The sequence below is a fragment of the Ambystoma mexicanum genome, chromosome 7p, assembly GCF_040938575.1.
Source record: "Ambystoma mexicanum isolate Mex_15411 chromosome 7p, UKY_AmexF1_1, whole genome shotgun sequence".
In the NCBI taxonomy this organism is placed as follows: domain Eukaryota; kingdom Metazoa; phylum Chordata; class Amphibia; order Caudata; family Ambystomatidae; genus Ambystoma; species Ambystoma mexicanum.
Window position 1 is genome coordinate 826,625,515 of NC_090939.1, and position 27,609 is coordinate 826,653,123.

The following is a 27,609-nucleotide window of genomic DNA, read 5'->3' on the forward strand; positions in this document are numbered from 1 at the left end:
TGTTCTTTGACAGTATGATTACTTGTATGTTTGGAAACGCTGCCTGTGAGGCAGATAAGAAATTGTTGGGGGCTGTGGGCACGGATAGCCCTCTGCTGGCAACCATATTGCATCTAAGAAAGTGGAAAATGTGTATTTTTATGTAGGTGTGCAGTTTGATCGTTTTTGCAGCAATGGATGTTTAAATGTACAAAAGAAAGTCAGCAGGCTGGCTCCCAGATGTGTTAGCTGTTTCATGGTTGGATTGTGTCCTGTGAGGTCCAATGTGCCGTGGCTTCTGTGAAGAGCCTAAGCACAACTGTCACTGCTGTCACAGGCTTGTGTTTTTTAGCTATGTGCATCCTTACCCCTGTGATCCTTGACTCTAAATAGTTAATTCTCCAGACGTGAGTGTGCTGGGCTTGCGCTGGTCAATAGTCATGGATGGTGGCTCTCCCTCCGCTGGACTTGGACCATTGTGGTAGCAATGTGCTCAGCCGAGTGAAGTTGGCCGCAGAGAACTGATGTCCTTGACGGAGTCACACTGCTCCTTCTCTTGCAGTCAGAGCTGTAGTAGCCTTAGTTTGGAAGGGAAATTGTTTTTACTTAGTTGCAGGCTTCATATTTACAGGTAGAAGATGGGTACAAACGGGACGCATCCACCGGCCACCCTCTCTCTCAGCCAGCCTCACTTCAATTGCCATTCACGGAACACTCAGCAGAGAAGATTCACTCAACATTCTACATCCTTGCATCCATGGCCTCACATACATTTGAGCAGAGTAGAAGAGAAAGGCAATTCACATCATGTCTCCCTAATTTAATGGCACAAGACGAAACACTCAAAAGAGACATACAACACCGAAGTAACAGAACACAAGTACATTTCTCAAATCCATTCTATTCCGCCAAACAACTGTGAGTAAAAACCCACTCCTCACCAAACCCCACAACGTCCTTGTATGTAAAAGCCAGTGGGACAAATCAACTTCAAACACTGCCACACCTTGTACAACTAAGGAGAGAGGTGGCACACATCACAAATGAAGAGACCAAACTAAACTCCCAACTCGTATCAACTTACAACTGAACCTTACTCTTCAATATCACTCTATTGTGTCACGTGTTCAGCTGAGCACTTGACAACCTCCAATGGGTTTCTACATCCCACCCAATACCTATGTGTCTAATAACTCCAAACCGTGGTTCTGGTGAACTACCTGGTGTACCACACCCCAACCAAAGGCACAGATGAACAAAATTGAAATAACCAAAACATGTCATACAGCCTTCAAACCATAGCACCAACACATAAAACAACACAGCTCAGCAAACCTTGTGTCTCACACTACAATAGACACAACATTATAGGTGTTAAAACAACTCTTGACAAACTCTTCAGCTAACACTGTTCCTCAAACCAAAATCAGCAAACCCATAGATGACCAACACCTCTATAAACTGCTCAGTATCTAACACCTGTGATGAATATGATGGTGTTATCACTGCTTTGCCGGTGGTGACCTTTCCCCAAGTGGCCAGGGGATGGCAGCCGCAACCTGATCCTTACCCTGGGGGTGGCTATATGAGGGAGGATCACATGGGGGGGGGGGGGGGAGACAGCCTTGGGGGAGTGTCCTGGCATCATCGGATGAGACATGGTGTTCCCCTTATTCTTTTAAGGATATCCCATTCCTGCTGAATGCCTTAATGGCATATTGTTACACCTCCCCTCATCCACCTAGGCAGAGTGTTGAAAACCTTTTCAACAGATCTGTATACAAACCATCAAAAACTGACTTGCTTTTGAAAACCACCAAGAACGTTTGCCCAAACTACCTATACAAGTCATCAAGAATGCACTTCCATTCCCATAAGCATGGGAATACTTGGACGAGGAAGAGGGATCAAGTAATAAAAATCACCCAGGGCCAAGAGCACAAGCCACACTCTAGTTGTTACAAGTGCTTGCCTACAGTGGGGAAATGTAAACATCTGAAGCAGCTGACCAAGGATAGCTGCTGTCAGGAGAAAACTGCATCTCCCGGAAGCGACCGAGAGACTAGAACACGTTCCGTGGAGCCAACCGGCTCAACAAGAAGGGAAGCGGACTGTGAGAAAGAACACGCTTCAGGGATGCCAGAAGCTGAGGGAAGACTTCTAGGATTTTGCAGGTCTTGGGTCACTTCCACCTTACCAGAGCTCGAGAAGACACCAGAGAGCCCTGCAGAAGAGCAGAGAAGCCAGGAAACAGAAGCGTCAAGCAGGACACCAAGCACTTGCTGCCGGCTTACCACGGGAGAGACGAAATATGCCAGAAGGAACCGGTAAATCCATGGAAGGGAAGCAGGGACACGGGGGAATATCGGCAGACATGCCAAGCACTGTTAATGAACAAAACAGCCCCTGAAAGAATGTGTGCAAGTGAAAATTGTTATAAAAGTGGAACAGTAATCAGAACAAGCGACTCACAACCGTGTAAGTGTATGCAATACACATGTGGAAGAAGTCTTTGCAGAATAGTATACCAGATGAATACCATACCCAAAGAAACGCATGTAAGGGACTATCAATATTGAAAGTATACACATAGCCCACATGAAGAAGCCCTGTTAGAAGAGGATACCAGGCAATTGCAAGTGGGATTAAGGAAGCCATGGCAGAAGTGAATGCCAGGCAGTTGCAAGTGTGTTTAGGATAACCCTGGCTTGAAGGTTTGTTTGAAGGTGCAAGGAAGTGCATATGTAACAAAAGCCCTGCATGGAGAATATACCATGCAGAAGCAAGTTCTAAGAGTGTTCATGAAAGAAAGTCCCTGGCAGGAGAATATACCAGGAAGATGCTAATTGCGACATATGCCTTTATGAAAAAGCCCTGACAGGAAAACTTATCAGGCAGGCATGAAAATTAATAAAGTGTAAAATGAAATTAAAATCTTGATCAGAGCATAGCAGGAAAAGGCAGAGGAAATATTTTAAAGGTGAAAAGAAACCTAGCAGGATAGTACACCAGGTATCCTAAGAAAACAAAGTCCAAAAGTCAAGTTGTTTTGTGTGCCATTCGTGTTGATGCTTAGACTGATAATCCTGAATGGAAACCAGAGTGAAGTGAAATCCTGGAGAAGGGAACTCTATCCTTTGGAACTTTTTGTGTTGGAATTAAGCATATTCTTTATGAATATGCATACATCACTCAAGGCCCAAGACTCGAGGCCCACTCCATTTTCGCTCTCTCCTTTAGATTTGCTTTGTTAGAATTTGAGGGTCAGAATATAACTTTGGACACGTTTGATTTGGACATTCTGACCACTGACAGGTTCTTAGTTTTGGTTTTACGTAGGGAAAGGCAATTTCCTAACCCCCTTTTTATTTTAATAAACGTCTTTGACCAAAACTATGTACCCCTTGTGCCCGAGTTTCATTCCCGACTTCTCACACACTCCTACAACCAACTTGGGTGCCCAACACCTCCAATATACTGGTGTCCAACACCACTGAAAAACCTTGGCTATTCAATACCACACACGATACCCTTGGTGTCCTACACCTCTATATGCCCTAGGTGTCCAACACCTAACACAACTTCCATGGGTGTCCAACATCCTCCCTGATTTTGGATGGGTGTCCAGATCCCCCAAAACATATGAGTTTCCATCACTCCGAAGGCGGCACAGAGGTGGTTCATTGCCCAACATAACAGTGACAACCAATTACTGTGATAACTGCAAGCGCTCACCAACACCACACTATACACATCCTCTCCCCAACCGGACCCATTATTTACTTTCAATCTATACCACAGAGGCTACAAGATACATCCAATGCATGCACCAGTACACCAAGTCACAGGCCTCGCATCACAACCCTTGTATCTGCATTAATGGCACTCAGTGCTTTGCATTAATGGTACTCCGTGCTGCACTCTTGTGTACACTCCCTCTCGATACAACACTCCAGCCCTGCCATGGCTTCCAGTGTCAACACTCCAGCATACAATAACAGTTGCAACGCCCAGGTTGCGTGTCTCCAAATCAGTGCTGCAAGCCCAAAGTACCTTATAGGAACGCAGCACGACCTCCGCACAAGTGCTTTCTCCCAATTGCAACTAAAATTGGCTCAACCCTTCTGGTCCCATGACGAGGCATCATCCTTGGAATCTTCTATGTTGCGGGGTAGCAGGATCTTTGTGCGACGCACACACGACTTGTTGTAAGGTTCCTTTCTCACAACAAAGTTCATACATCCTACGAGACGTGCAATCACGTTGCCTAAAGCCAAGATGGTGCGTTGGCTGTAGAACGCACCCATCTGTGACATTCTCAGACGTCATTATCACAGGTGATATCCCGGACGACAGAACTCCGGCAACTCTTCCATGACCCTGCAGTGCGTACCCTGGCATCCCCACTCTGCCTGTATCTTTTAGCCTCTGCTAAGCCCCGATGAACATGGAGCTCTCCTGCTCCTCCTCCGCATGCCGCCAGCCAACACTATGCCCACTATCACTTCAGCTCTGCACAGGGCTGAACAAACCTCCTTAGCTGGACACCTGTGCCCTCCTAAGCACTGCCGTCCTCCACAAGCCCCTGGGCACACCTCTGCGTGCAGACCCTTTCATAGAGCTGTACCTTGGTGCTTCCCACAACAGCTCTAATGCCCAGAAACCAATTGGACCTTCCATGATGTTCTGCCAGCCACAATGTACTGTGGGGGTCAGAAATGTGAGGTTGACAACTTTTGGTTGATTTCTCAAAATATGCCATTTTATTAAATTGGACGTTTCAAAAAATGCCTCACTATCCCTACCCTGAAAAGGATTTCCCTGCCTATCAAACACTGAAGGAAACACTCTAACAAAGGATATCTGGCCCTCATACTTAAACATAAAATACACAAGAAAGTAATATGGCAATTCACAACAGCATCAACAATTGTATTTCTAACATATTTACAGTCTCTTTTTATAACCTGGGAGAACTCCCCTTGCACATGTTTCAAGTTAGATTAATTTCCAAAGTTCAACAAAAAGAAACAAATAAATCTTGGTTTGCAACAACGTTCCAACTCAGTTCTTGGATCCTTCAGTTTGTCAAAAGAAAGTTTTGTTAAGCAATGTTCAACCAACAAAGATTTCTCTTCTTCCTTGAAAAATGATCTCCACTTCGTCAAATAGCATCAGTGGTGTTCTGTGTCACGATGCTTTGTCACAACTTTGAATGTCAAAGTAAAAACAGCTCTTCATTAGGTTCAAAGAAACACAGCTTCTTGTTAACTCTTCTCAATTCACTTTCTAACAGCAGAAAGCACAGTTTACATCTTTGTCATGTTATCGTCACAGCATCTCTGCTTTCAGCAGGTTAACTTCTGCAAGGATTCACCATGCTGCTCTACTAGCCTGCCCGATAGTGTTCCACATTCAACTGTGCTTCTGAAGTTTTAAATCTACTGACAAGCAAGAGTTTTACCACAGCTTCAATAGTTTGCAACATAGTAACTTTTAGCAACTTTCCAGAAAAGGCAGTATTCATATTAGTGCTCCTCAACACCTCTTCCTCTGAACATTCACCTTTGAGAAGGGCAGCCTCTTTGCCCCCTGCCTTTCTGCAACACCAACAACCAAAATGACTTTTAAGGATGTAATTGCACTTTCCCTCCTTTTGGCTTTAGCAATGTGAGTTATACTAACTTTAGGGAACAATCAAAATCAGCAAGCTTCACCTTTTTACAACCTTGCATTCACCCCTTCGCTTCTTGCCAACCAGAGAAACTTAATGGTATGCTTTGTTAGTCTCTTTTGACTTTAAACAATGTTTGTACAACGCTTTAGGCTTTGACAATGCTTGTACCACTCTTGGCTTTGGGAAACTGTTTGTTTCACTCTTAGCTTGAGCAATGCTTGTTTCATTCTTGGCTTGGGCAATGCTTGTTCCCTAGAACTCAAAATTAACAATGTTCAGTCACTTAACTTCAGTGCTACATTATTCCCAACTGCTTGAAATGCCAACCATTTTCTCTCCTTCTGCTGCTACTGCTGCAACGTTTCCAGCTCCATATAATGACCTGCACATGAGGGGGCCTTTTAAGCTTCTCTCCTTCCCTCTGGTGTGGGTCATTATGCCTAACAAGCTGACGACTATTGCAACATTGCTCTTGGGCCCTCTTCCTCATCCCAGTACTTGGGGGATTATGGGACTTATACTCTCCAACAACAAACTCAGGTTTTCTCATTTGTTCTATTTGGCAAAAGTGTGGGACTTCTGGGAAAGTTAAACAAGGGGGGTTCCCAGTCTTCCTGACCTGTTTCTCTCCCCCCACCCCTACCTCCCCCCAGTCCCTCCCATGTGATCCTCCTGCAGAAAACCACCAGATCAGGAAGAGTCTGCCCTTCCCTGGCCACAAGAGAAGGGTCCTAGGCTAGTTCTTTGGGGGCTGAATGGGGGGGGGGGGGGGCGAATAATTGCTGATCATCAAAGTACTCACAACAGTGCTGCAGCATTACTAGGACTACAGTCATTTCATGGTAAATCTCACTTCGAAGCTGGCAGTTCTTGCACTTCAGTGGCCTACCCTGGCCATTCAAAGATATTCTTTGAGCTTATGTGGCAGGCTTGCCACCTATACATGAGAGAGTGGAGTTTTCCAGAGTTTTGGTGGGCGGGGAGATGGTAAAGCGCAGGCCCCAAACACACACAGGTTTTTCAGCTCGTCGCCAATGTTAAAATGGTACCTTCTTAGTATAGATTACACAGTAGCCTCATGTAGGAAAGGAAATCTTGTTTACTTAGTTGCAGGTTTCATAGTTACATGTAAAAGATGGGTACAAACAGGACGCATCCACCGGCCACCCTCGTTCTCAGCCAGCCTCACTTCAACTGCCATTCACAGAACACGTGACAGATAACATTCACTAAACATTCTACAGCCAGGCATCCCTGACCTCACGTTCAATCAGAGCAGGATAGAAGGAAAAGGCAAGTCAGAACAAGGTCTCTTCCAAAGCACATCTACACTACAGATCCAAACTAAGAAAAAACATGAGACAAAGGGAACAAAATCAAAGAAAACAAGAAAAACTGGTGACCCTCCATTATCAACTAAGTATCATCCCATTCTTGATGTTGAAACAAAATGAGAGGAGGGAGAGTACCTCGCAGCAAATACTGGAGAACAGCAAAGAGCTTTTGAGTGAACCATATGACTGGTATGAAATCCAATAAAGGTAATAGATGTTGAATCAATTTCAGTTTGGAAAGTCGTGAGAGCCAGCAGCCCAGCCAGAGCGATCCATGATGGACCCAAAGATGAGAAGGAAGCAGGAAGCACTGAGAGACTCAACAAGGTGCAAGCAGTAGAGGTAAGAGGGACTCAGAATAGCTGGAACTTGACAGGATTCCTAATAAACAACTCTGTCATCGGGGGACAGAAACAAACCATCTAAATATAGTCGGTTGAACAATCTCTTTTGAGAGGGGCACAAATGGTGGATGAACTACCGCCCTGTGGTCTGCAACACAAAAAGAAATCTGAAATTCATAGTTACTACAAATGGATCCAGAAAAGTCTCAGTGGAACAGATGAAGATCTACCCACTGTGAAAGATTGTTCATGGGTAGCGGGGGCACTGGTTCTACAGAATACCTCAGAAATCGTGAGAAGCCTTTAGTGTAACCTGCCTTGTAGATTACTGTTGTGGAACAGCAGAGGCTATAGATGTTTTTTACAACCCCAGTCAGGTGCTCCAGCCTTGGAAAACTACGACATGTTTGCACTTCAAGATGTTTGGCTGAAGCACCCCCCAAAGCTGGGCGTTTTCTTCATAATTTTGAATTAAGCAAAAAAGGGTAGTAGGGGCTGTCCTTCAAGGGAGGCTTTTGGTGGGGGTTAAATCTTCCTTTGTCCGATGATGGAAAAATGGTAATCTAATTCCTTGGACAGTTTAGCCGTAAAATTGTCCTGGCCATCTGAGCAAAAAGGGAAGAGGAACCAGTTATTAATATATATTGGAAAACACGATCAACTGTAGAAAATATTAATTTTCGGAGTCTCTCAATTGCATCATAGACTGGTATTTTCTCAGCAGGGCTATGATCGTGATATTAATGGGCGGTTTTAACTGCTATATTCCAAACTGGGGTGACAAGGAAGATACCTACGGGTGTGGGCAGCAAAAGGGTTGGTGGTGGAGATGGGCAGAAGTCATCTCTGATTAGTTACTACTTAAGCTAAAATGTAATATTGAGGGAGATATCCCAAGCACCCAACCTGGAGGTGGGAGAACAGTAGGTCTAATATAGACTGCATATTTGCATCAGCAGAGCTGATCCCCCGAAACATGAAGTCACAGAGGGTAAGATTTTGCCAACAGAGCAACCCTGCTTTTTCTTTTTATTAAAGCTAGAGCTAAAGGTATATTTCTGCTGTCCAGATAGCGACCCACTGGGCTTAATCACACTGAGCCAGAAAAATCGTATAAGTGGTCCAATAGTTACATTGGGAATTATAACTGATTTTGAGATCAAACAATGGCTCGTTTTGGGACGGGGACAAAGTAAAATTGTATCGGACCAGCCATTGGGCTCCCCTTCATACTATGGCGAACACATCGGTCGAAGATTTTAATGAGAACACCCACAAATCAGTTTTTGGCCCACGTAAGTCTGACGTAGAGGTTTAGGAGAGGAAGAAGTTGTTTACACAACACTAAATACATAAAATGGAACCGTAAGGGGTTGCAAGATGAAACATTTAGAGCAGGTTAACTATTAAATCAGTGTTCTAACAACTGGCTGAAATTTTACAGACATAAACTAAACGACAGAGAAAGCCAAAGAATGGTGGAAATATCCATTACATTTAATCCGAGAATAATTTGGAAATGTTTGAATGGGAATGACGGTAAAAATACGTACGTCAATAACAAATCTATTTCAGAAGCATTTTGGAATTAACATCTTTTCAGAAAGTTTGGTGATTCGACTAAAACATACAATATTTGAGGTAAACTCTCTGAAAGCGTGGCAGTTTAAATTTAGAAGGGAAGTGGTTAGTGGAAAGCTGCCTCAGTCTTTGGGGGGCAGTTACAACTTCCCCATTTTTGAAAAAGGTGACCCCAGAGACCTGGGGAATTACCCCAATATTGCTTTACTAGACACCTCTTCCAAGATATTTGCCTTGATTATATAACAAGAACTGGAGGAAGGGGCACTTTATATTAACACAGCTTTAACGTTTCAAAAAGGCTTCAGGAAATTATGTGGGACCACTCTAAATGGTCGAATTATCCAACTTTTAAAATACCAAACCCAAAATACAAAAACCACACCATTTTACATGACGAGTTAAGATTTGCTCAGTGCTTTTAACATGGTATACTTAAGCATGCCTATACTTTTATACGCGGATGACATAATTATGCTCGACAAACCCCCAACAGGTTTACAATGAGGCCTCACCACCACCCAGGAGTACTTGCGTGGGAATCATCTGAATCAACCATTTTGGTTAGCTCTCGTAGCTGCCAAAAGGGTAAACAAGACTGGTATGTGGATGGAATAAAATGTGACCTAGTTTATTTGGATTTTCCCATCCACAATAAAGAGAGGTGCAACTCAACAGCAAGATTATGATCCAAATTGGCTCGTCTTTACTCTCAGATTTAAATACTGTAAATGCCTGGAACTTTTTATGGTGAATTGGAAAATGTTTGAGAGATTAGAGGGGCTATTTTGGAAACCTCTTCTTGGCCTACGAGTTTCCCTCCCGATGATGACCACAAGATACGACTTTGGCTTTATTTTATGGGTATCATATGTTGGGATCGCCAAATTGAGATTATACCACAAAATCTTGAATCCTCCATCGGGCACATTATTTGAAAACCTGGGTCTAATGGCAATTACAAAATGTGACTGATCTTTAAACAACTTTGTGTAAGAATGCAAACAAATCCTTGAGGGTATTGATTCATAGAGTGAGGTATTAAGGGAAAACCTGCTAAGAGTCCTGGGTAAAGTGAAACTTTTACACTGGGTAGAGTGTGTTGAACGTCAAGTGCAGTACAAATTGTATAAAGTTTTAGTTGCTTTCCCGAGAAAATACAAGTCAGTACAAATGTATGTTCTAAGATTTCCTATCCTGAAATATCGACACATTTTTATGAGATTTAGTTTAAATCAGTTGGGGGCATTTTAGAGACGGAGCCCAATAACATAAGCAAAAAGGACAAACTGTCGAATGTGGAGAAAAAGAGAGAACCCGGCAATCTTAAAACATTGGCTAATTTCTTGCCAAGGGCCATTTAAACTGAGGAAATCTGAATTTATGAGATTGGTGGTGATGGAAAATGACCTAAGATAGATAACCTTTGGGCTAGATTAATGGGTAGTCACTCAATTTCTTTGGCAATTGCCTTAATTAACATTGTGACATCTCTTCACAATGCACTGGGAGAGATTGTATATATTCAAATTGTTTTTAAGAAAGGTTACATTATTGTGTAATTTATGCACAATGAATTTTTGGATTGTACTAAAATGCGTTAACGTTTAATTTAAACTGTAAACACAATAAATTGTTTTTTTTTATAAAAGTTAGCTGTTACAATGTGACCTGCTGTAAAGAGTCAAATTACTGTTAAAGAAAAACTGTTTAACAATGATGTGCCTGAAATCAAAAGCCTGACATCCCAGGAACCAATACCTATATCAACCAAACATTGTTCGGATCATCAGAACATCATAGTCCGCAATCGCCAAGACACCCTGATGCAAACACATTTCTTTTAATACGGCGCACAACAAAAATTTCAGCTCTACATTGAAATGAATTGGTGAGAGGAGCTGATGGCATAAATATTCAAATTAGTTGAAAGCTAGAAAATGGCCCTGCACTCAAATGAGAACTACTGGGCCTCTGGTACACAGACACCTGAAGCAACAGATTTCATTGTTGATAGAAGAGACAAACAGACAATAACATACATATAATTGACAAGGCAGTATTGTTGCTCTGATTTTTTCATATTTTTGTCCTGATAAAGGCTACTATGCATAAACGGAGCAATAGATAGTTAGCTCAAAGAGGCCTAAACACTATGTCAGTGAAAAATAATCGCTGTTAGTCCCCTTCACTCTAATCGGGAATGGACGGTTCCATTTTCTTTCAAAAATCAATAATATTTTTATTGAAATCACCCATTTTAATCTTTTTATAATTTCAAACTTCAATTTCTTTTGACAATACACTGTTGTTATATACATTAATTTCAAACAAAAGGAATGTGATGTGTGGAACATTATGCACATTCCTTTAACTATACCATATTTCATATGCAAATGACTTTCAAAATATACAATTTATAAACAAATTTTGTTTTAAAGAGAACATTTCAAAAGAAATTATGTATACAAGCAAATCCAATTCCTATTTAATAATCAGTCACGTTTCCCTTGTTCAGGTTAATCTATTTTTCACTTCTGCCATTGGAATATTTCTCAAATTGCAGTCTGCTGCAGGAGTCTCTCTACAGTGGTTACTGTTTGTGGGAGGACCCACCATCTGATTCAAAGACTGTTTTCACCCGCGAAGCGGGCCGCAAGCGAATTGCGGGCAAATGTCACACTCACCTGTGTCTCTGCAGGAGAGATGGACGAGCCTCCCTTGACCCCGAGTCTTCACTTCCCCCTGTTTCACCCGGAGGAATACCTGTCAAATACAAGGTGTACACTTAGACCTGAATTCACCCGATTCCCCTGGGCCCTTCCCTTTTCTTTACTGTGTGCTGTGATGTCCCCTTATGGGCTTACCTTGATGTTTAGTAGGGTGTGCACGCCATCCTGCATTCGCAGGGGTGGATTCACTCATGTGATTGATGCCAATGTCTGTAGGCTGAGTTCAGATGCCAAACGCTGTTTTATGCCTTCACAGCGAGGCAGAGAGTTCAAGGCGCCAGTTTCTTCACTGGCTAGAAAGTCCTTCCCACAAGTGAAAGTTGCGCGGAGAATGTTGAGTGTCCAAAATTGTCCGTATTGTCTTTGTTTGCCGGTATTTTTGTGGGTGAGTAGTGCTGCGTTTAGAAGCTAGCTGCTGGTAGGTCTGCGCAGCGCCTTCAATTCGAGCGCGCCTGGTAATGTCTCCCTTTCCCTTGCAGGAGAAATTATGTGGTATTAGCGCCTCGAGTCCGTGTTCAGCGCTACTGGAGACTTGGTGGTTAGGGAAGTTTGCACGGAGGCTTTTGGTAAGTATGCACCGCGTAGAGAGAGAGCGCAGTGAAATAAGTGCCTGCGTTATTGGAGCGAGCGCAATGAATAATGTCTCTTCTTTCTTTTACAGGGGTTTGTGCGCTCGTTACAACTAACCTGGATTCCAGCATCGCGGGAAGATTCGGTGAGTATGCGCAGCGTTACTGATGTGCGTGTGTTAACGCTGTTCTTATTTGTTCTTACAGGAGCCGGTGTCGAAGTTCCCTCTTGACTGGAGATAGCTGCGGCATGGAGTAAGAACCAGGTAAGCTGAAGTTGAATGATCCGGAGTGGGTAAGCAGAAGCAGGATGATCCGGAGTGGGTAAGCAGAAGCAGGATAATCCGGAGTGGGTAAGCAGAAGCAGGATGATCCGGAGTGGGAAAGCAGAAGCAGGTTGATCCGGAATGGGTAAGCAGAAGCAGGATGATCCGGAGTGGGTAAGCAGAAGCAGGATAATCCGGAGTGGGTAAGCAGAAGCAGGATGATCCGGAGCGGGTAAGCAGAAGCAGGATGATCCGGAGCGGGTAAGCAGAAGCAGGATGATCCGGAGCGGGTAAGCAGAAGCAGGATGATCCGGAGCGGGTAAGCAGAAGCAGGATGATCCGGAGCAGGTAAGCAGATGCTGGCTGATCCAGAGCACGGCAAGTGTGTTGCTGATACAGCTCACAGTAAGCAACACAAAGCACTGGTAAATTCTTGGGTGTGGCTTATATAGCCAGCCACACCCAAACACTAGAGAACTCATGAGTTATCATGCACTTACTGTTTGGCAACAGGAAGTGGTAATCAGGAGGTTATCACAAACACTAGGAAGGAATGAAAGGAGGGATTTGTTATGGGTTCTTTGTGTGCCTATGCCAGGCCTGACAAGCCTCCACCCAGCTTGCCCCAACTACCTGCCTGATACCCATGACATCAAATTGCAGTCTGCTGCAGTCCGCTGTAGCCGGGTTCTGGGTTGAGGCACCATAATAGAGGAGGACTCCAGGGTCCTGAGAAGTGGTCGCCCCCGGATCACGGAGCCGAGCAGTCGAGGAAAGGAAAGTCCGGCTTCGGCTCCGGCTCAGGCTCCGGGTGCTAAATCTGTTGCAGCTGAAAGTGCCTTCCCGTCTCTCTCGTTTGTTGACATCGATGGCGGTAAGAAGATCGTCAGACATATGGGGGCGAGTGAAGGAGGGGGGGAAGCTGTTAACCTGGAGTTGTGCCCCTCTCCGGTGCACTATGTACACAGTGACAGCGATGACAACGTCTCAGCGAGGGTGCAGACTGAGTCTGGTAGTACGCCCCCAGGTGGAATGGTGCACCAAAGAGGCGACTGCGTGCACCAATTGCAGCATTTGCATGCTGAGCGGGGGGAGAGTGGGTAAAATCCCGGACTGAGCCTATACAAAGAGGCTGAAACCAAAGTGGAGAAGGGGGGGGAGGACCGAAGGGTATGGGCGGCCCAGGGGACCTCCCTCCACGGCAGGATAACGGGAGTGGCTCGTGGCAGGGAGCAGTAGTAGGCCAGGCGATCCAGCACAAAGCCTCCCAGCACAGTCTCCCTCAAGGGGAATTAGCCCCTCTCAACGTGCCCCTTAGGATTTTGGTTGTGGACGTGGAGATCCACCGAGGAAACAAGGGTTTGGAGTGTCCCACTCAAACAGAGCAACATTTGAGGGGCAATGGGGGGGTGGGGACTGCAAGGGATGGATGAAGATCTTGTTCCGAAATCGAACGCCCCCCTGTACACGGATAAAGACAATGCTGAGACCATCGCCAGTATGGTGGTTTCGAGTCAGCCTGCACAAACTTACTGCCCAAAGAAAACACAGTTGGCAATAATGGGGAGAACCTGAGAAAATTGAAACGATAAATTGAAAAAAAGTAAATAAAAAGGTAAAACCCTATTAAATGCACGCAATACTAGCAACACGCAGCAAAGAAAAGGGAAGCAACTAACAAAGCAGAAGGAGGGACACAAGCTAAAACAGATGGAATCCCAGAAAAACAACCCAAATCTTTCAATACAAAGCAGCAAAAAATTCTAACAAGTTCGCTCAAGCTCTTCTTTCAAAAAAGAATTCAGACTGAGGTAGTAGAAGTTGAAAATGTGAATGACCTTATGGATGCAGAACTCATTGCTGGAACAGAAATTCTTGGTACGGTCTCACATTGTTCATCACTTACAAGTAGTGAAAACTTTACAATTAAAAACACCGTCAGAACTCTTATGAGTATGAAAAGCCGGTCTCGGACAAAGAGACCGGAATCACCCAAAATAGTGCAGGTGCAGACTCTCGAGTACAGAGATGGCATTATGGGAAACAACGTGACTCTACCATAAACAGGGGGACCACCCAAGAACACACTAGAACTTCTGTTAACAAAGTTGCTGCCTGCCCTCAAAAACAAAAGGTGGGAGTTCATGACCAACGAGTGGGGTTCCCCAAACAGCGGGAAGAAACTGGAAACACAAGAAACCAACAGGCAGGTGAGGTTCCCGAGATCTGCATATTGCCCAAGAGAGGCCCATTTGACCTCCCAAGAAAATCCCTTGGTGAAAAAGACTTGGTGCATGGGACAGAAAATTTAGACCCATGGCCACCAGGGTCTTCAGTAAAAGCAAAAAATGAAGAAAGGGGGAGGAAGAAGTAAGCAAAAATAAGCAGAGATCAGAGCCTGCTACTAGTGGGAACACCTTCGACACCAATTGGAAGACGACAAAGTGAAATATCATCTCAAGCTCTGAGAGACACACCATCAAAGAAGATTGGCTTAATGTAAATAATGTCCACTATAATAATTGCTTTGACTCCATTCTGCAAACTTTGAGACGATAAGCGACACTTTGAAAGACCACACATCCCTAATGGCAGTAATGAATTCAAAATTAACTCTTTTAGAAGGTCACATTCTGGTAAAACCAGATGAGAAGGGTTTGTCCTTGACAACAGTAAGGACGTGGAATACAGCATCACAAACTGAGGTTTTTTCTGGTTCACTCAATAATCACAAGGCATCATCGATGTGAACAAAGACTGCCTTATAAATTTAACTTCCCAAAAAAAAAATCTTTGGGCAACTGGCACACAAATGAGGGGCGAAACCATCCCACAAAAGAATGGACCAAAAACACCCCCTCAGGTGGAAGACATTTTGAGGACTTCTAAAACCATACAGAAACCAAATGCCACATGGCGGGGAGCCTGCATGCTGAAGTCTAGAGGGAATGGCTCGATCGCCACCACCTCTGTCAGTGATAAAAAAAATGGTCTTGCTACCACTGTCTGACTGTGAAGGACAATCTAGAGAACAACGCAACAAAGGCAAGCAACCGTCCTATGGCATTTTTTTCCCAAAAATGTGGAGGCAGTCTAAGGGAATCGATGGGCAAGGCAGAGACCCTTGACCTCCGTGCCAGAGGCGGCCAAAACAGTAGAAAACCTGGAAACAAGGGGGCGAAAGAGGTCCTACTCAGTCGTGGAAAAAGAAAGGCGTGTCTCAAAAAACACCATGCTAATATCAGACCAGATGGAAAAGGAAAACACCAATAACTCAGAGGAGGAGGCAAGCATATCTGTCGATCTCATGGACCTAAGTGAGTATTTAAGTGAAGACTCAGATTTCGAGGGCCGTACTCAATCCAGTTGAAAAGGAAAGAAACATCCCCACTGGATAAGGGTCGAGTGTGCGAACCAAAAAGGAAGATCATGAGACGCGATCAAAGGCCAGCGTGCTCGTACCAAAAGGACCAACATGGACCAGTATCTCCTACCAACATCACAAACAGGGCACGGAGAGATCGAAGAGGAAAAAGAGAAGAGTGCAACATTTTAAAGAAAGCCCTCGTGAGGAAAGAAGAAAAAGAGATGAGATAAAGGCGCAAAGACATCCTCCAAGGTCAAATGAGAAGGAATCCAAGAAGTCACTGAGGGATTATCTGGTCCATAGATGTACGGATTTAAAAGAAAGAAGAAGAGAAAGAAAATATGAAGAAGATTGGAATGAAAATGCAGCAGCTCAGCAAAGAAAAGGAGATCAATCTACAACACTCTATCAAGAAAAAGGGAGAGAAAACGAGGCTAGAGCGTAGGACACTCGATCCTTCAAATTAATGAGAATCATTAATAAAAACTACAACTTGATTTTGAATCGACGTACAGTAATGAAATTGTGCGCCCAAATCCCAAAGTTAAATGACCTCCGTTCTGAAGATTTAACGGTTGTGGGACCAGTGCATGAAAGCAGAAAAGCCTGCTCCTTCTTGCATATATGTTCAACAAGAATAAAAGATTTGGTAGGTCACTCAGGCCGAAGCTTTTCAAAATTGGGTTTTGACCTGATAGACCTATTAACAGCGACAAGGCAGGAACAGAAGATCGAAACTGGAGGTCAAAAACAGACCGGGAAATTACATTGGTACCCCTCGACAAAGAGACCAAGAAGGCATAGCCCAAAAGCCTCAAGAAAAGAGCACGTCAGGGCCATTAGCCCAGTGAGATATGAATATAGAGAAAAGAAACTACGTTACGGAAATAGCGGAGAGATGACAGAAAAGAAGGGACTATGAAGTATGGGAGGAAGAAAATCAAAGACATGCAAAAGGAGAAGATCAAAAGAGTACACATACTAGCTATAATAGATTTCCTAAAGGTCCCAACTCAAGTAGAAGAATGGTGTCAGAATGTGAGGAGAAAGGAAGATCCAAGCTAGCAATACCTAACATGAGATGGGAACCGGAATCAAACAACCGAGGGAAGGACCCAAGAAATTGGACATGGGCCTCAAAGGTTCACCAAAAGAACCTGCCAACTTAGCCATTAATACAGGACTTGGAAATCCTCAAACAGACTGTCAGCCCCAACAGGATCCACTTGAGGCGGGATGATCAAATTGTGATTGGTTCTTGGAATACCCGCGGCTTTGCTCATCTCACAGGGACTTCGGACGTGAATTTCGGAGACCATGACATCTTGTGTCTCCAAGAGACCTGGCTGAGGACAAAACCATGCATGGATGGTTATGAGATTGCGTTTTCTTCGGCTGTAAAAGGATGTAAAGGTAGACCCTCAGCCGGCTTGTTGATAGTGATTTGTTCCGGACGTGGATTAACCCTAAAATCAATATTAGTGGCAACAGTCTTGACCTAAGCAGTTCTTATAGACTGGTCGAAAAATTGAATACAGCAGGTGAACAGGCAACACCTTCAACGATTATATTAATTAATTCCTATTGGAAACCTGATGCAACGAATGATGAGGCTTACTTACAATCAATTGGAAAGATCCTGGAAAATTAAAATTTAACTCAGAAAATTGACTACACCATCGTCACCGGAGACCTTAATGCAATATGGGAAGAAAAAGAGTTTCTATGGAAAACAAGTTTGAAGACCTTACCCTCCTATAAAAGAGGAAATAATTGGACACAATTAATGGAAATATTAGATCTTCATAATCTCCACAGCATACGTGATCAGCAGCACCCTTCTATCCCATCTTGGGAATGAAACGGTCAAGGGAGAACGATCAACCACCCGTTTGTTTCAAGGGAACTGTTGCTACTCATTGAAAAGATCGAAGTCAAAAGAACTCTAAACAGCAATCACAATTTGCTGCTAACGAGGTGGAATGACAGCGGACCTGGAGCTAGACAATGGGAAAAATCGATTACGTCTAAATGAAAAGGCTATCCAAAAGTTAACAGAAAGGTATCAGACCCAGCTAGAAAAGGTCACAAACCTTCAACCAATGGATTTAGACTACTACCCATTGTTAGAAATGTTCAAAGTAAGCAAGAAAAAAGGAACAGCAACTCAACATCTGAAAGTGCACACCTACAATGCTTCATTAGTGGCAAAAAGACGAATTGTCAGGACACTCAAAAGGCAAGTGAAAAAGAGAAGCGACCCACTGATTGTAGAGCAATTGAAGCAGGAAGTATGAAGTTACAGAACATGGGTAAGAAATCATAGGCACACTTTATATCAAAGAGATGCCGAAGACATGCTCCGTGCACTGTCTGGGAAAAAATCAAGAGAATTCTTGACAATGATTCGTGCAACCGGAGTGGAATCCAGAGGGAGGTTGCAAAAAGTGCGGGAGAAGAAACGTGGGTAGCCCACTTTAAGGAAATTTACAAATCAGAAGCCACTACCATTAATACCAATGCCAAAAAAGATGGAAAATGGAGGATAACATCTGCTATAGAGGAAATCGAATTAAAGATAAAGAAATTGAACAATTTGCAGGCCGCTGGCCCCGATGGAATAACAAACCTTGAACTGAAGCAGCACTCGGAGTCTTGGGCGCCATTTATTAGTACAATCTTTAAGGAAACAGTAAAATCCAGAGACATTCCAACATCATGGAGAAAGGCCCATATAGTTCCAATCTTCAAAAGAGGCGACAAAGCAGACCCACGCCAGTATCGGGCGATTGCATTGTTAGACACAATAGGAAAAATCTTCGGCTCAATAGCCCTGGAAAACCTGCAAGGTTGGATAAACCACACAGAAAATTTCGATCCTCTCCACACAGGTTTTGACAGAGGCATAGGTACAACGGTCAGCATCTTGTTATTAAGTGCACTAAAAGCTAAAGTTAAAGAAGGCAAACCACGGGTGCACCTAATATTCATTGACTTGGTTCAAGCCTTCGACAGGGTAGACCAGGAAATCCTGTGGGAGGAGATGGAAAACCGAAATTGCCCAAGTTCCATTTTGGGTCCAATAAGAGCATCATACTCCGAAACATCAATAAAGGTGAGACTTAACAGAACAGGAGATCTATCAAGAGAAATTCCAACTGCCCGGGGGGTAAAACAGGGCTGCCCCCTGGCGCCTGCTGTCTATATTTTATACACATCAGACTTAATGAACACCCAGATCTCGATCAGATCCTTTCCCCCATCTTTGGGAAATGAGAAAATTCCGAGACTGATCTATGCCGATGACATTATTTTAATAGATCAGACGCAAGTGGGTCTTCAGAGACAGTTGAACAACCTTCTTGGTTACTTGGAAAAAAATAAACTAGAACTGAATAAATCAAAAACAAAAGTAATGTCTTCGGAAAAAGGAGGAAATGCAACAAAAAAAGACATTAAGCTGACCGTAAATGGAACACAACTTGAGAAAGTAACAATTTTAAATATTTGGGAATCGTATTGAATAACAGACGGGTAGAATTCCTGATGCAGGAATACCTATTTGAGAAACTTAAATCCCTGATCACCCAGTCGAAAAAATGATAAATGGAAGGTTTGGGCGATTTTCAATTCTCCCTATTGTGAACTTCTACACGGCCAAAATTGTGCCGACATTAACTTATGGCATAGAAGCAATGTCGCGACAACCTTCAAACTTATGGCCAAAACTCAAAGGGCGTTTCTGGTGAGAAGTTTTAAACCTGCCTAATTCCACTCCAATGGTGGCAATAAGAAGAGAACTAAGTTTAAGCTCAATGAAAGTCCTGGTGGAACGAAACACTCTGATCTTATTCAGAAAAGTTGCAGATCCATCAGCAGAGCCCATCTTGAAAATCATTAGAAAAGAAATGGAGAATGAAAAAAACGGGATGCTACTTTACTGGAGGTCTAGGAATCGCCTGTTGCTAGAGAAAATTGAAGTACAGAAGAGGAATTGTTATCCAACCCTGCAAAGATTAACGTAAAACTTCTAAAATTGGATAGGATCGAGACCGGTGACTTGGCAGATCAATGTAAACTGCTTGTCGACCTTCCAAGGAATCCAAAAGAACTGAATGAAATGATTCCTTATTTAGCAAAATGCCCCGACCAATGTACACGACAAGATTTCCTTCGGATTAGACTGAATTTAGTTAACACAAAGGAAATCTTAGCAATCAGAGGAAAAGCAGCATCAAACAAATGTAGATTTTGCCATTTGTCCACTCAAGTGGAGACAAGAAGACACTTACTACTTGAATGTTTGGGCTTGGAGGAAAAAAGACTCACCTGTTTGGGACACTTCTTCAGAGATCTACACTTTTACAGTGAGGATGACAGGTGGACGCGCCTAATGAGTGGGGGAAAAAAATAGTTGGGTGATCGCTGTGGTGGGATTTTTTGGCCAACTTGGTCTGGAGGTGAAATCGGGGTCGGTTGTGGAGCAATTATGAAGATCAACAGGAATACCCCGGCCTCCTGAAATTGAGATCCTGGAAATGAGGACGGACAAATTGACGGATTTCTTTTTTCGACACATCTCTACTTTTCATTTTTTCATTCTTCTAGTTCCTCATTTCCTCTTCACCTCCATGTCCTTCCGCACCCTGTCCTTCCGCACCCTTTGTTCTCCCCTCTTCTTTCTCCTTGCATAATTTTCTTGCCGAAGAGCGTCATTTTCAATTTGTAAAAATTGTTTTGTACAATTAAATCAAATAAAAACATTAACATTATTTCTCATTCTGTGACTGTTTACAGAATTACAAAGATTATAATGGTTGATTTCAATTAAAATATTGATTTTGAAAATAATTGAGTTAATTCTTGATTAGAGTGCAGGGGACAAACAGCGATTTCTTTTGCTGTTAATACTTGTTAGACTTGGTTTATATTGTTGGTCTGGGCTAGAAGACCTGGCATATCCATTTGCACCAGAAATGTATTGAGTGTATTAATTTGAGTGCATCAACACTTCTGTACCTCTAAGTCAATGCACAGGCCAGTTCACTAGTGCCACAACCTAGACTATTCTTTTTTCAATTGAATCCCATGCTAGAACACAACTTTTACTGATGCCCATTCCCACTCTATTTCCCTCTGGATGGCCATTGTATCTCGATATAATTCTGTTCCTTTCCTCAATTCATCAGTCAAACATTCCTACTATTCCCTCTTTTTCATTCTGAAAGATCGATGACTGCCTGATCTTTACACAAGGCTGGTTTAGATAGATTGTTTGAATTCTATATTGACACTTGTAACTGCTTATAATTATTTTCATCATATTGTTTGTAATTGTTTACTAGCTGTTGTTATTATGTATTGTATCCTACTGATAAAATAAAAATGTGTCCATATTCAAATTCTTTTTTCATTACCGACTGGAAAAGAGAATTAAGAAACCGATTATTAAATATTTGATATACAGCAGACTGCACATTCCTGAGTGAATATAAAGTTAACTGGTAAAGTGTGGTAGTAAAGAATCACATACAAACTGGGATGTGGGCATGTGGGTATAATCACCAGTGATGCTGCACACATCAGCTGAGCATTACATATCCTCCCGCTGATGAGGCAGTTTCTCAATGATTCTACCATTCAGTACTGTTTAAACCCATCAATGTATATTTGCTTCCTATTTAGCCGGACTCTGGGCTTGAGATCAATTTACTAGGTCTGAAGTAATTTTTTCTGCTGAAGTTTACATATGGAGCTCTTTGTACACTGGCAGCGTTATTTTTAGTGCAGCCTTTCAGCCATTACCCACAATCTAAAATAGTCTGTATATGTGTTTGATGCATTGTAAGTGTATTTGGGAATTGCTAGACGTTTGTATAGAATTGTGGGTTTTACCCCTCATAGTGTAAGATGTTTGTAAAAGGAAACAAATGTCATTTCCAAGTTTTGTTAAGAACAGATTTGTATGGGTTACTTTATCACCCACTAGGCTTTCCCTTTTTTTTAACTTATTAATTTCCATCTTCCAGCTCATTTTAGAATGATGGTGCCTCCACTGTCTTTTCATGCATTAATACGCCTTTTTCCATGCATCCCATTTTGTGTGAAGTTTGTTTTATGTGCATCAAGCTTGTAGTGTCTGCACACAGTGCAAGTTGGTTTTCAGAAGTTGATTTGTTGACAGCAGTAACTAATGTGGCTTTTCTTGTGCAGATGTTGGGAAACTGGACGTTTGGCACGTTGGTTTTTACCGTACTGGTGTTCACAGTCACACTGAAGGTAAAGCACTACATTTATTTCAAGTTTCAATAGCAACGTATTCCATTGCCAAGCATGTTTTTCATACCCCTACCTAGTCCTATGTGGAGAAACACCCATTTGTCTAATAAACCACCATAACAAATGTTGCACTTTGATAGGCACCTTTAGCTGCAGTTGACTGACTGGGCATGGACTCTGAAGTGCCCTCTCAAGGGAGCGGAGAGGATGCTTTTCCAGCAGAAATCTGTCCCTCTAACGACTAGGATGGAGATAGTCATAACTGTGGTAGGCAGGCAGTGGGGTGGGGTGGGGTGGGGTAGGGTGGGAGTAGGTAGGGTGGAGATAAGAAGTTGTGGGTAGGTAGGTGTGAAAAAGGATGCAGCATGTAGGTGTTGGGTAGATTTGATGGTAGTTGGGAATGTGGAAAGAAAACATAGTACGAGTAGGCAAGCATTGGTTAATTTTGGTGTAGGCAGGCGTGGGGCAGGTTGAAGGATATGCGGCTAGGCAGATGTTTAAAGGTTTGATAGAGTTGGTGTAGGCACGTGTGGGGTATGCTGGTGTATTGTGGGTGTAAATGTGTGGGATAGGGTGATAGTAGGCAGGCTTAGGGAGGGTTGGTGGTAGTTGGGTATGGATCAGGTTAAGGTGGTAGTAGGCAGATGGGTATGGTTAAAGGAAGACGGGCATAGGGCAAGATAAAGGAGTCAGCAGCTGTAGTGTGTGCTTGAAATATTCAGCTGACTAGTAGCAGGCATGGTTTAGTCTGGGTGTAGGCAGGTTTTTAGGTAGGTTGCGGGTAGGCACGCATGGCTTATGGTTGATCAGGGTGCAGGCAAGCAGGCTAGAGTAAGTAGGATGGGGCACAGTTGGTAGAGGCAGGCATGGGATACAGTGGGATAGACTGGAAAATGGTAGGGTTAGGTAGTGTGCGAGTAGTATAGGTGGGTATGCATACACGTTTTAGGGTGGGTGGGAGGGTATGAATGGGCTGGAAAGCTGTTTGGCTAGGCAGGCATGGCTATTTTGCATTTTATTTAATGTATCTAGCGCTTTAGCCCAAGCACTTGTACAAAAATAAAAAAGAAGGGAAATAGAGCAAATAGGAGATGGGTTGTGAGACTGATTTTAAAAAAGCAGAGAGAGGTTGAAGAACGAATGGAGGGAGAGAGTTCCAATGTTTGAGGGCAAGCAAGGCTAAGGACACACACACAGCTTTAGGAACAGAGAGAAGAAACTGATTCTGAGAGCAAAGAGTGTGGGGAGGAGAGTATAGTGAGATAAGTGAACAGAGGTAAATAGGGGTGACACCATGGATACACTTGAAGGCAATGGAGAGAAAATGTATGTACTCTTAAGTCCCGTCCCCTTTCCTCCATACTGCATGGGCGTCCATTCCTAGGGACGGGAGAGGGAACCTTTTTCACCAGAAATACCACCTTCCCCTTTAAATTTAGAGGCGTGCCGGGGTGCGGTCCTGGGAGCATGCGCTACCCTGCCTCCGCCCACCGGTGCCAATTCTCAGTCCCCTTTTCCGTGTCGATGGGAACGGGCCGATTTCAACAGCGCTCTTGGGTTTTGCCTTGCCATGTAATTCCACGCGCTCTTCCCCGGATTCTTATATTTTTGTCTTTGTCATCTAGGTACTTGGTCCTCCGGCGTCACGCTCCTCCCCAGCGCCTGTCGACTTCAGCGGGTTTCAGCAGGTATCCAGCTTGCGAGGGGCTCTTTCCCACGTCTGACCCCATGCTCTTTGCCGCCTCCTGCCTTGGCCCTGACCACGGCTGGGAGGTTTGCGTCGTGTGAGATTCTGACTCCACGCGCCCTGAAGAACAGACTAGCTAGGTGGAGAGAACTCCTCGAAGTGTCTCCTCCAGAGGACTTTAAGAAGTTTGTCCAGCAGAGATCAAGGCCCAAGGGAGGGACGTTATTTTCCATCGCACCCCGTAAGGGTGACTTCTTCCTGAGGAAATGCCCAAGCGGGAGGAACCTCTCTGGTTCTGTTACCAGTACACGCACCAAGGCTAACCCAGCTACCGGCCTCATGGCCGGGGGGTGTCCGGACCCTACCAGTATCAGTGCTGAGGGACTGCAGGGTTCTTTTACTGGGTCTACACCCGAGGGGCTATGCCCTAGTACCGGCTCCATGTCTGACGGGGCGCCTGAACGCAGCACTACCGGCGACAATGCCGAGGGCAATAAACCTTCCAGGCCTAAACCTGAGGTGCGGAATAGGCCTAGTGTTCCAACACCAAGAGTCTTGGGCGAGGCCGTGTCCGGAGGGCCATGCAACACGACTCTGGGACGTGGCACGCAACCCAACAAAATGGCTGCTGCGCCAGACAACATGGCCGCTTGTCCGAAGCCACTCCTAGGACCAGAGTAGGCGGGTGAACGAGTTTCAGGGTGGGACTGGTGTCAACCAGGTATGTGGCCTACAGTGTATACATCAGTAGCACAGGGCAGGTTCCCCCTGCAACCCAGACTGGGTGCGCTCTGGCCCCAGGAGCCCCCAGCCACTCAAGTCGGTATCCCCTGCCTCCTTTTCAGCCTCTGAGGATAGGTTTTTCGAAAGGTTTTTGGAGCTGATGTGAACCCCCCAGATGAGGGCCATCCTAAGGGATGCAGTTGGGACTTGCTCCTTACGGTCACTCAACCAGTGCCTATAGTCATTCCTCCCATGGCTCTGGCACCAAAGGCCCTAGCGCAGTCCCCACTGCCGGCTCCTTCGAATCCACCCCCAGTGCAGCCGGTTCCGAGCCAACCTCCGCAGCAGCCTCCAGCTCCGGTCTCCACACCGCAGCCTAGGGCGGCCAGCACCCCTCCTCCCGGGGCAAAAGGACCAGCCAGACACCCAGGCAGACGCAGACTGGGAGGAGGACCCTGACACGCTGTCTTCAGCAAAGGCCTTTCACGACAGGCTTGCAGGTTTGGCAGAATATCTGCACCTTCCTCATCCCGAGGTAGAGCAGCCCGAGGAGGGGAGGTCTTGGCAGAGGTCCTCTCCATAAAACCCCCTACCAAGACGAGTGTCCCGATGCAGAAGGATGTTGTTGCTCTGGCCAAGAAGGGTTGGCTCATGCCACACTCGGGCCAACCTGGCAATATGCACCTCGATGCCAAGTATAGACAGATGGAGGGGGATACAATTTGCTATCAACGCACCACCAGCCGCACTCGTCAATGATCGCTGTGGTGTCACTGTACTCTAAGCCTCAGTCGTCCTCAGCCACCTCGTCCTCGGCGCTGCCATGCTAGGAGGAGAAGAGCTTAGAGGCGTATGGGAAAAGGCTGTACTCCAACGCCTCCCTGCACCATCGTCAAGCCAACTCGGATGCCATGCTTGCAGTGGCTGACCAGAGGTTGTGGCGGGAAATATTGGACTTCCTTACGGAACTCCCGGCGCAGAGCCAGGCACGCTTTAAGGCGGGTCTTGGGGAAGCCAATCTGGTAGCACAAGACATCATGGAGTCCACAGTGGCCCACATCGACACCTCTTCCAAGGACATCTGCATTGCCACGGACAGGAGGACGACGGCCTGGCTTCGAGCTACAAAGTTCAACCCTGACGTCCAGGATCGCATATTGAACCTTCCTTTCGAGGGTAGTGACTTCTTGCACTCTACCACAGATGAGGAATTGGATAAGAAGAACAGCTCACAAACCTCAAAGTCTTTATCTATTCTTATGAAAGCCACGGCCAAGGCGTACACCCAGTTGCATGAACACTCCGACAAGGGGTGGGCGTATGGCAGGTTCAGGGGATTCCAGGAACAGTGGTTGAGACAACCCGACTGCTCGCAGAGTCAGCACGAGCGTAAGCAACAAAAAAGGGGGGGGCTTCTTCCAGTCCCCCTCCTCAGCAGCAGCCTCAGAAAGCAAAAAGGCATGACACGTATCTCCGGGTCCACGTGTCTCCAGTGGGGGGCAGGCTAGCCTCTCACGTGCAATTTTGGCGCCAGAACTTCGCAGACACCGTGCATCCTCTCAGTATCCACGGGTTACCACCTCCCTATACCTCCCTCTCCTCCTTCCTCCCCTCCCACAGATTGGGACTACAACTCTGTTGGTGGAGATCCGGTTGCTCGTAGAGAGCCAGGCAGTGGAAGAAGTACCAGCCTCCCAGAGAGGATTAGACTTCTATTTCATGATTTACGCTATACAATAAAAGAACCAGGCTGCCCTGGGAGTTGTGTTGGATCTCTACACCCTCAACCTCTCCCTCCCTCTTCAGAAATTCAAGATGTTTACACCAGTACTCATTGCAGAGACACTAGACAAGGGAGATTGGATGTGCCCCCTGGATCTCAAGGACGCTTACCTACACGTCCTGATTTTGCAGCCCCATCACTCGTTCCTATGCTTCAGGAACATGGGCTGTCATTTCCAGTACAAGGTGCTACCCTTTGGCCTCAACTCAGCCCACTGTGTGTTTACCAGACTCATGAATGCAGTGGCAGCGCTCCTCAGGGGCCTGGGCCACCATGTCTTCCCGTACCTGGACGACTGGCTCGTCAGGGCAAAATCCCCAGAAGGGGTTGTCCACACCTCCGCGCTTATAAGTACACTCCACGACCTGGGGTTTACCATCAAACTCAAGGCTCTGCTGTAGCCCACACAGACCCTCACCTTCCTGGGCCTCATCTGGGATAAGAGTTGCGAGAGGGTACTTCCCTCGGAGGACAAGATTACGGCTATCAAGAGGGCCACTACGCACTTCCTTACCAGATCAGAGACTTTGGCTTGGTGGTATCAGCACCTATTGGGTATTATGGCAGCGCTCCTCCTGGCCGTGCGACACACGAGGCTCCGGATGAGGAGAGTGCAGCTGCACTTAGCAGCCTCATGGAATCGGGAGAATGGCTCCCAAGCAGAGCTGGTCAGCATACCGGCTTCTCTCCACGCGGACCTCACGTGGTGGTCCAAGGACTGCAATCTGCGGACTTGCAGGCCATTCTGGCAGCCGACTCCACAGGTCAGCATTACTACAGACTCCTCCCTAGAGGGCTGGGGAGCCACTCTGGACAGCCACACAACAAGCAGAGGGGATAACGGGTCCCCTCTGCTGTGCAACCTAGCGGTCAGCATGTGGGAATGGGCCCTGGAAACATCTACCTCAGGGCCGTCCACCTCCCGGGGGAGGCCAACTTGGAAACGGACAGACTCAGCAGGCTGGGAGCAGACAATTATGAGTGGCAATTGAACGACCAGGTGCTGCAGGTGGTCTTCAACACATGGGGCCATCCTCAGTTGGATTTATTTGCCTCCTTGAGCAACAGGAAGTGCATCATTTTGCGTCTTGGCAGGGACTAGGCCCTGGCTCCCTGGGCGACGCTATGCAGATTCATTTGGAGGGCATGACAGCCTATGCTTTTCCGCCCAACTCCCTGATCCCCCAGGGTACTCCGCAAGATAAAGGAGGCTTGTCACCTCGGCATCATAGTGATAGTGCCTTGGTGGCCAGCAAGACAGTGGTTCTCCGAATTGCTCAGCCTCTCG

At 45.2% G+C, this 27,609-nt stretch overlaps 1 protein-coding gene across 7 annotated transcripts in view; it reads left to right on the plus strand.

The window, feature by feature from the left end:
• ATP11A (ATPase phospholipid transporting 11A) overlaps window positions 1–27,609 on the plus strand; it is a 2,308,865-nt gene that overhangs the window by 2,136,085 nt on the left and 145,171 nt on the right. For all 7 annotated transcript variants that reach the window (XM_069636989.1, XM_069636990.1, XM_069636983.1 and 4 more), the window contains one exon: window positions 22,063–22,128. In XM_069636989.1, coding sequence (XP_069493090.1) covers window positions 22,063–22,128 — 66 coding nt within the window. The remainder of the gene's footprint in view (window positions 1–22,062; window positions 22,129–27,609) is intronic.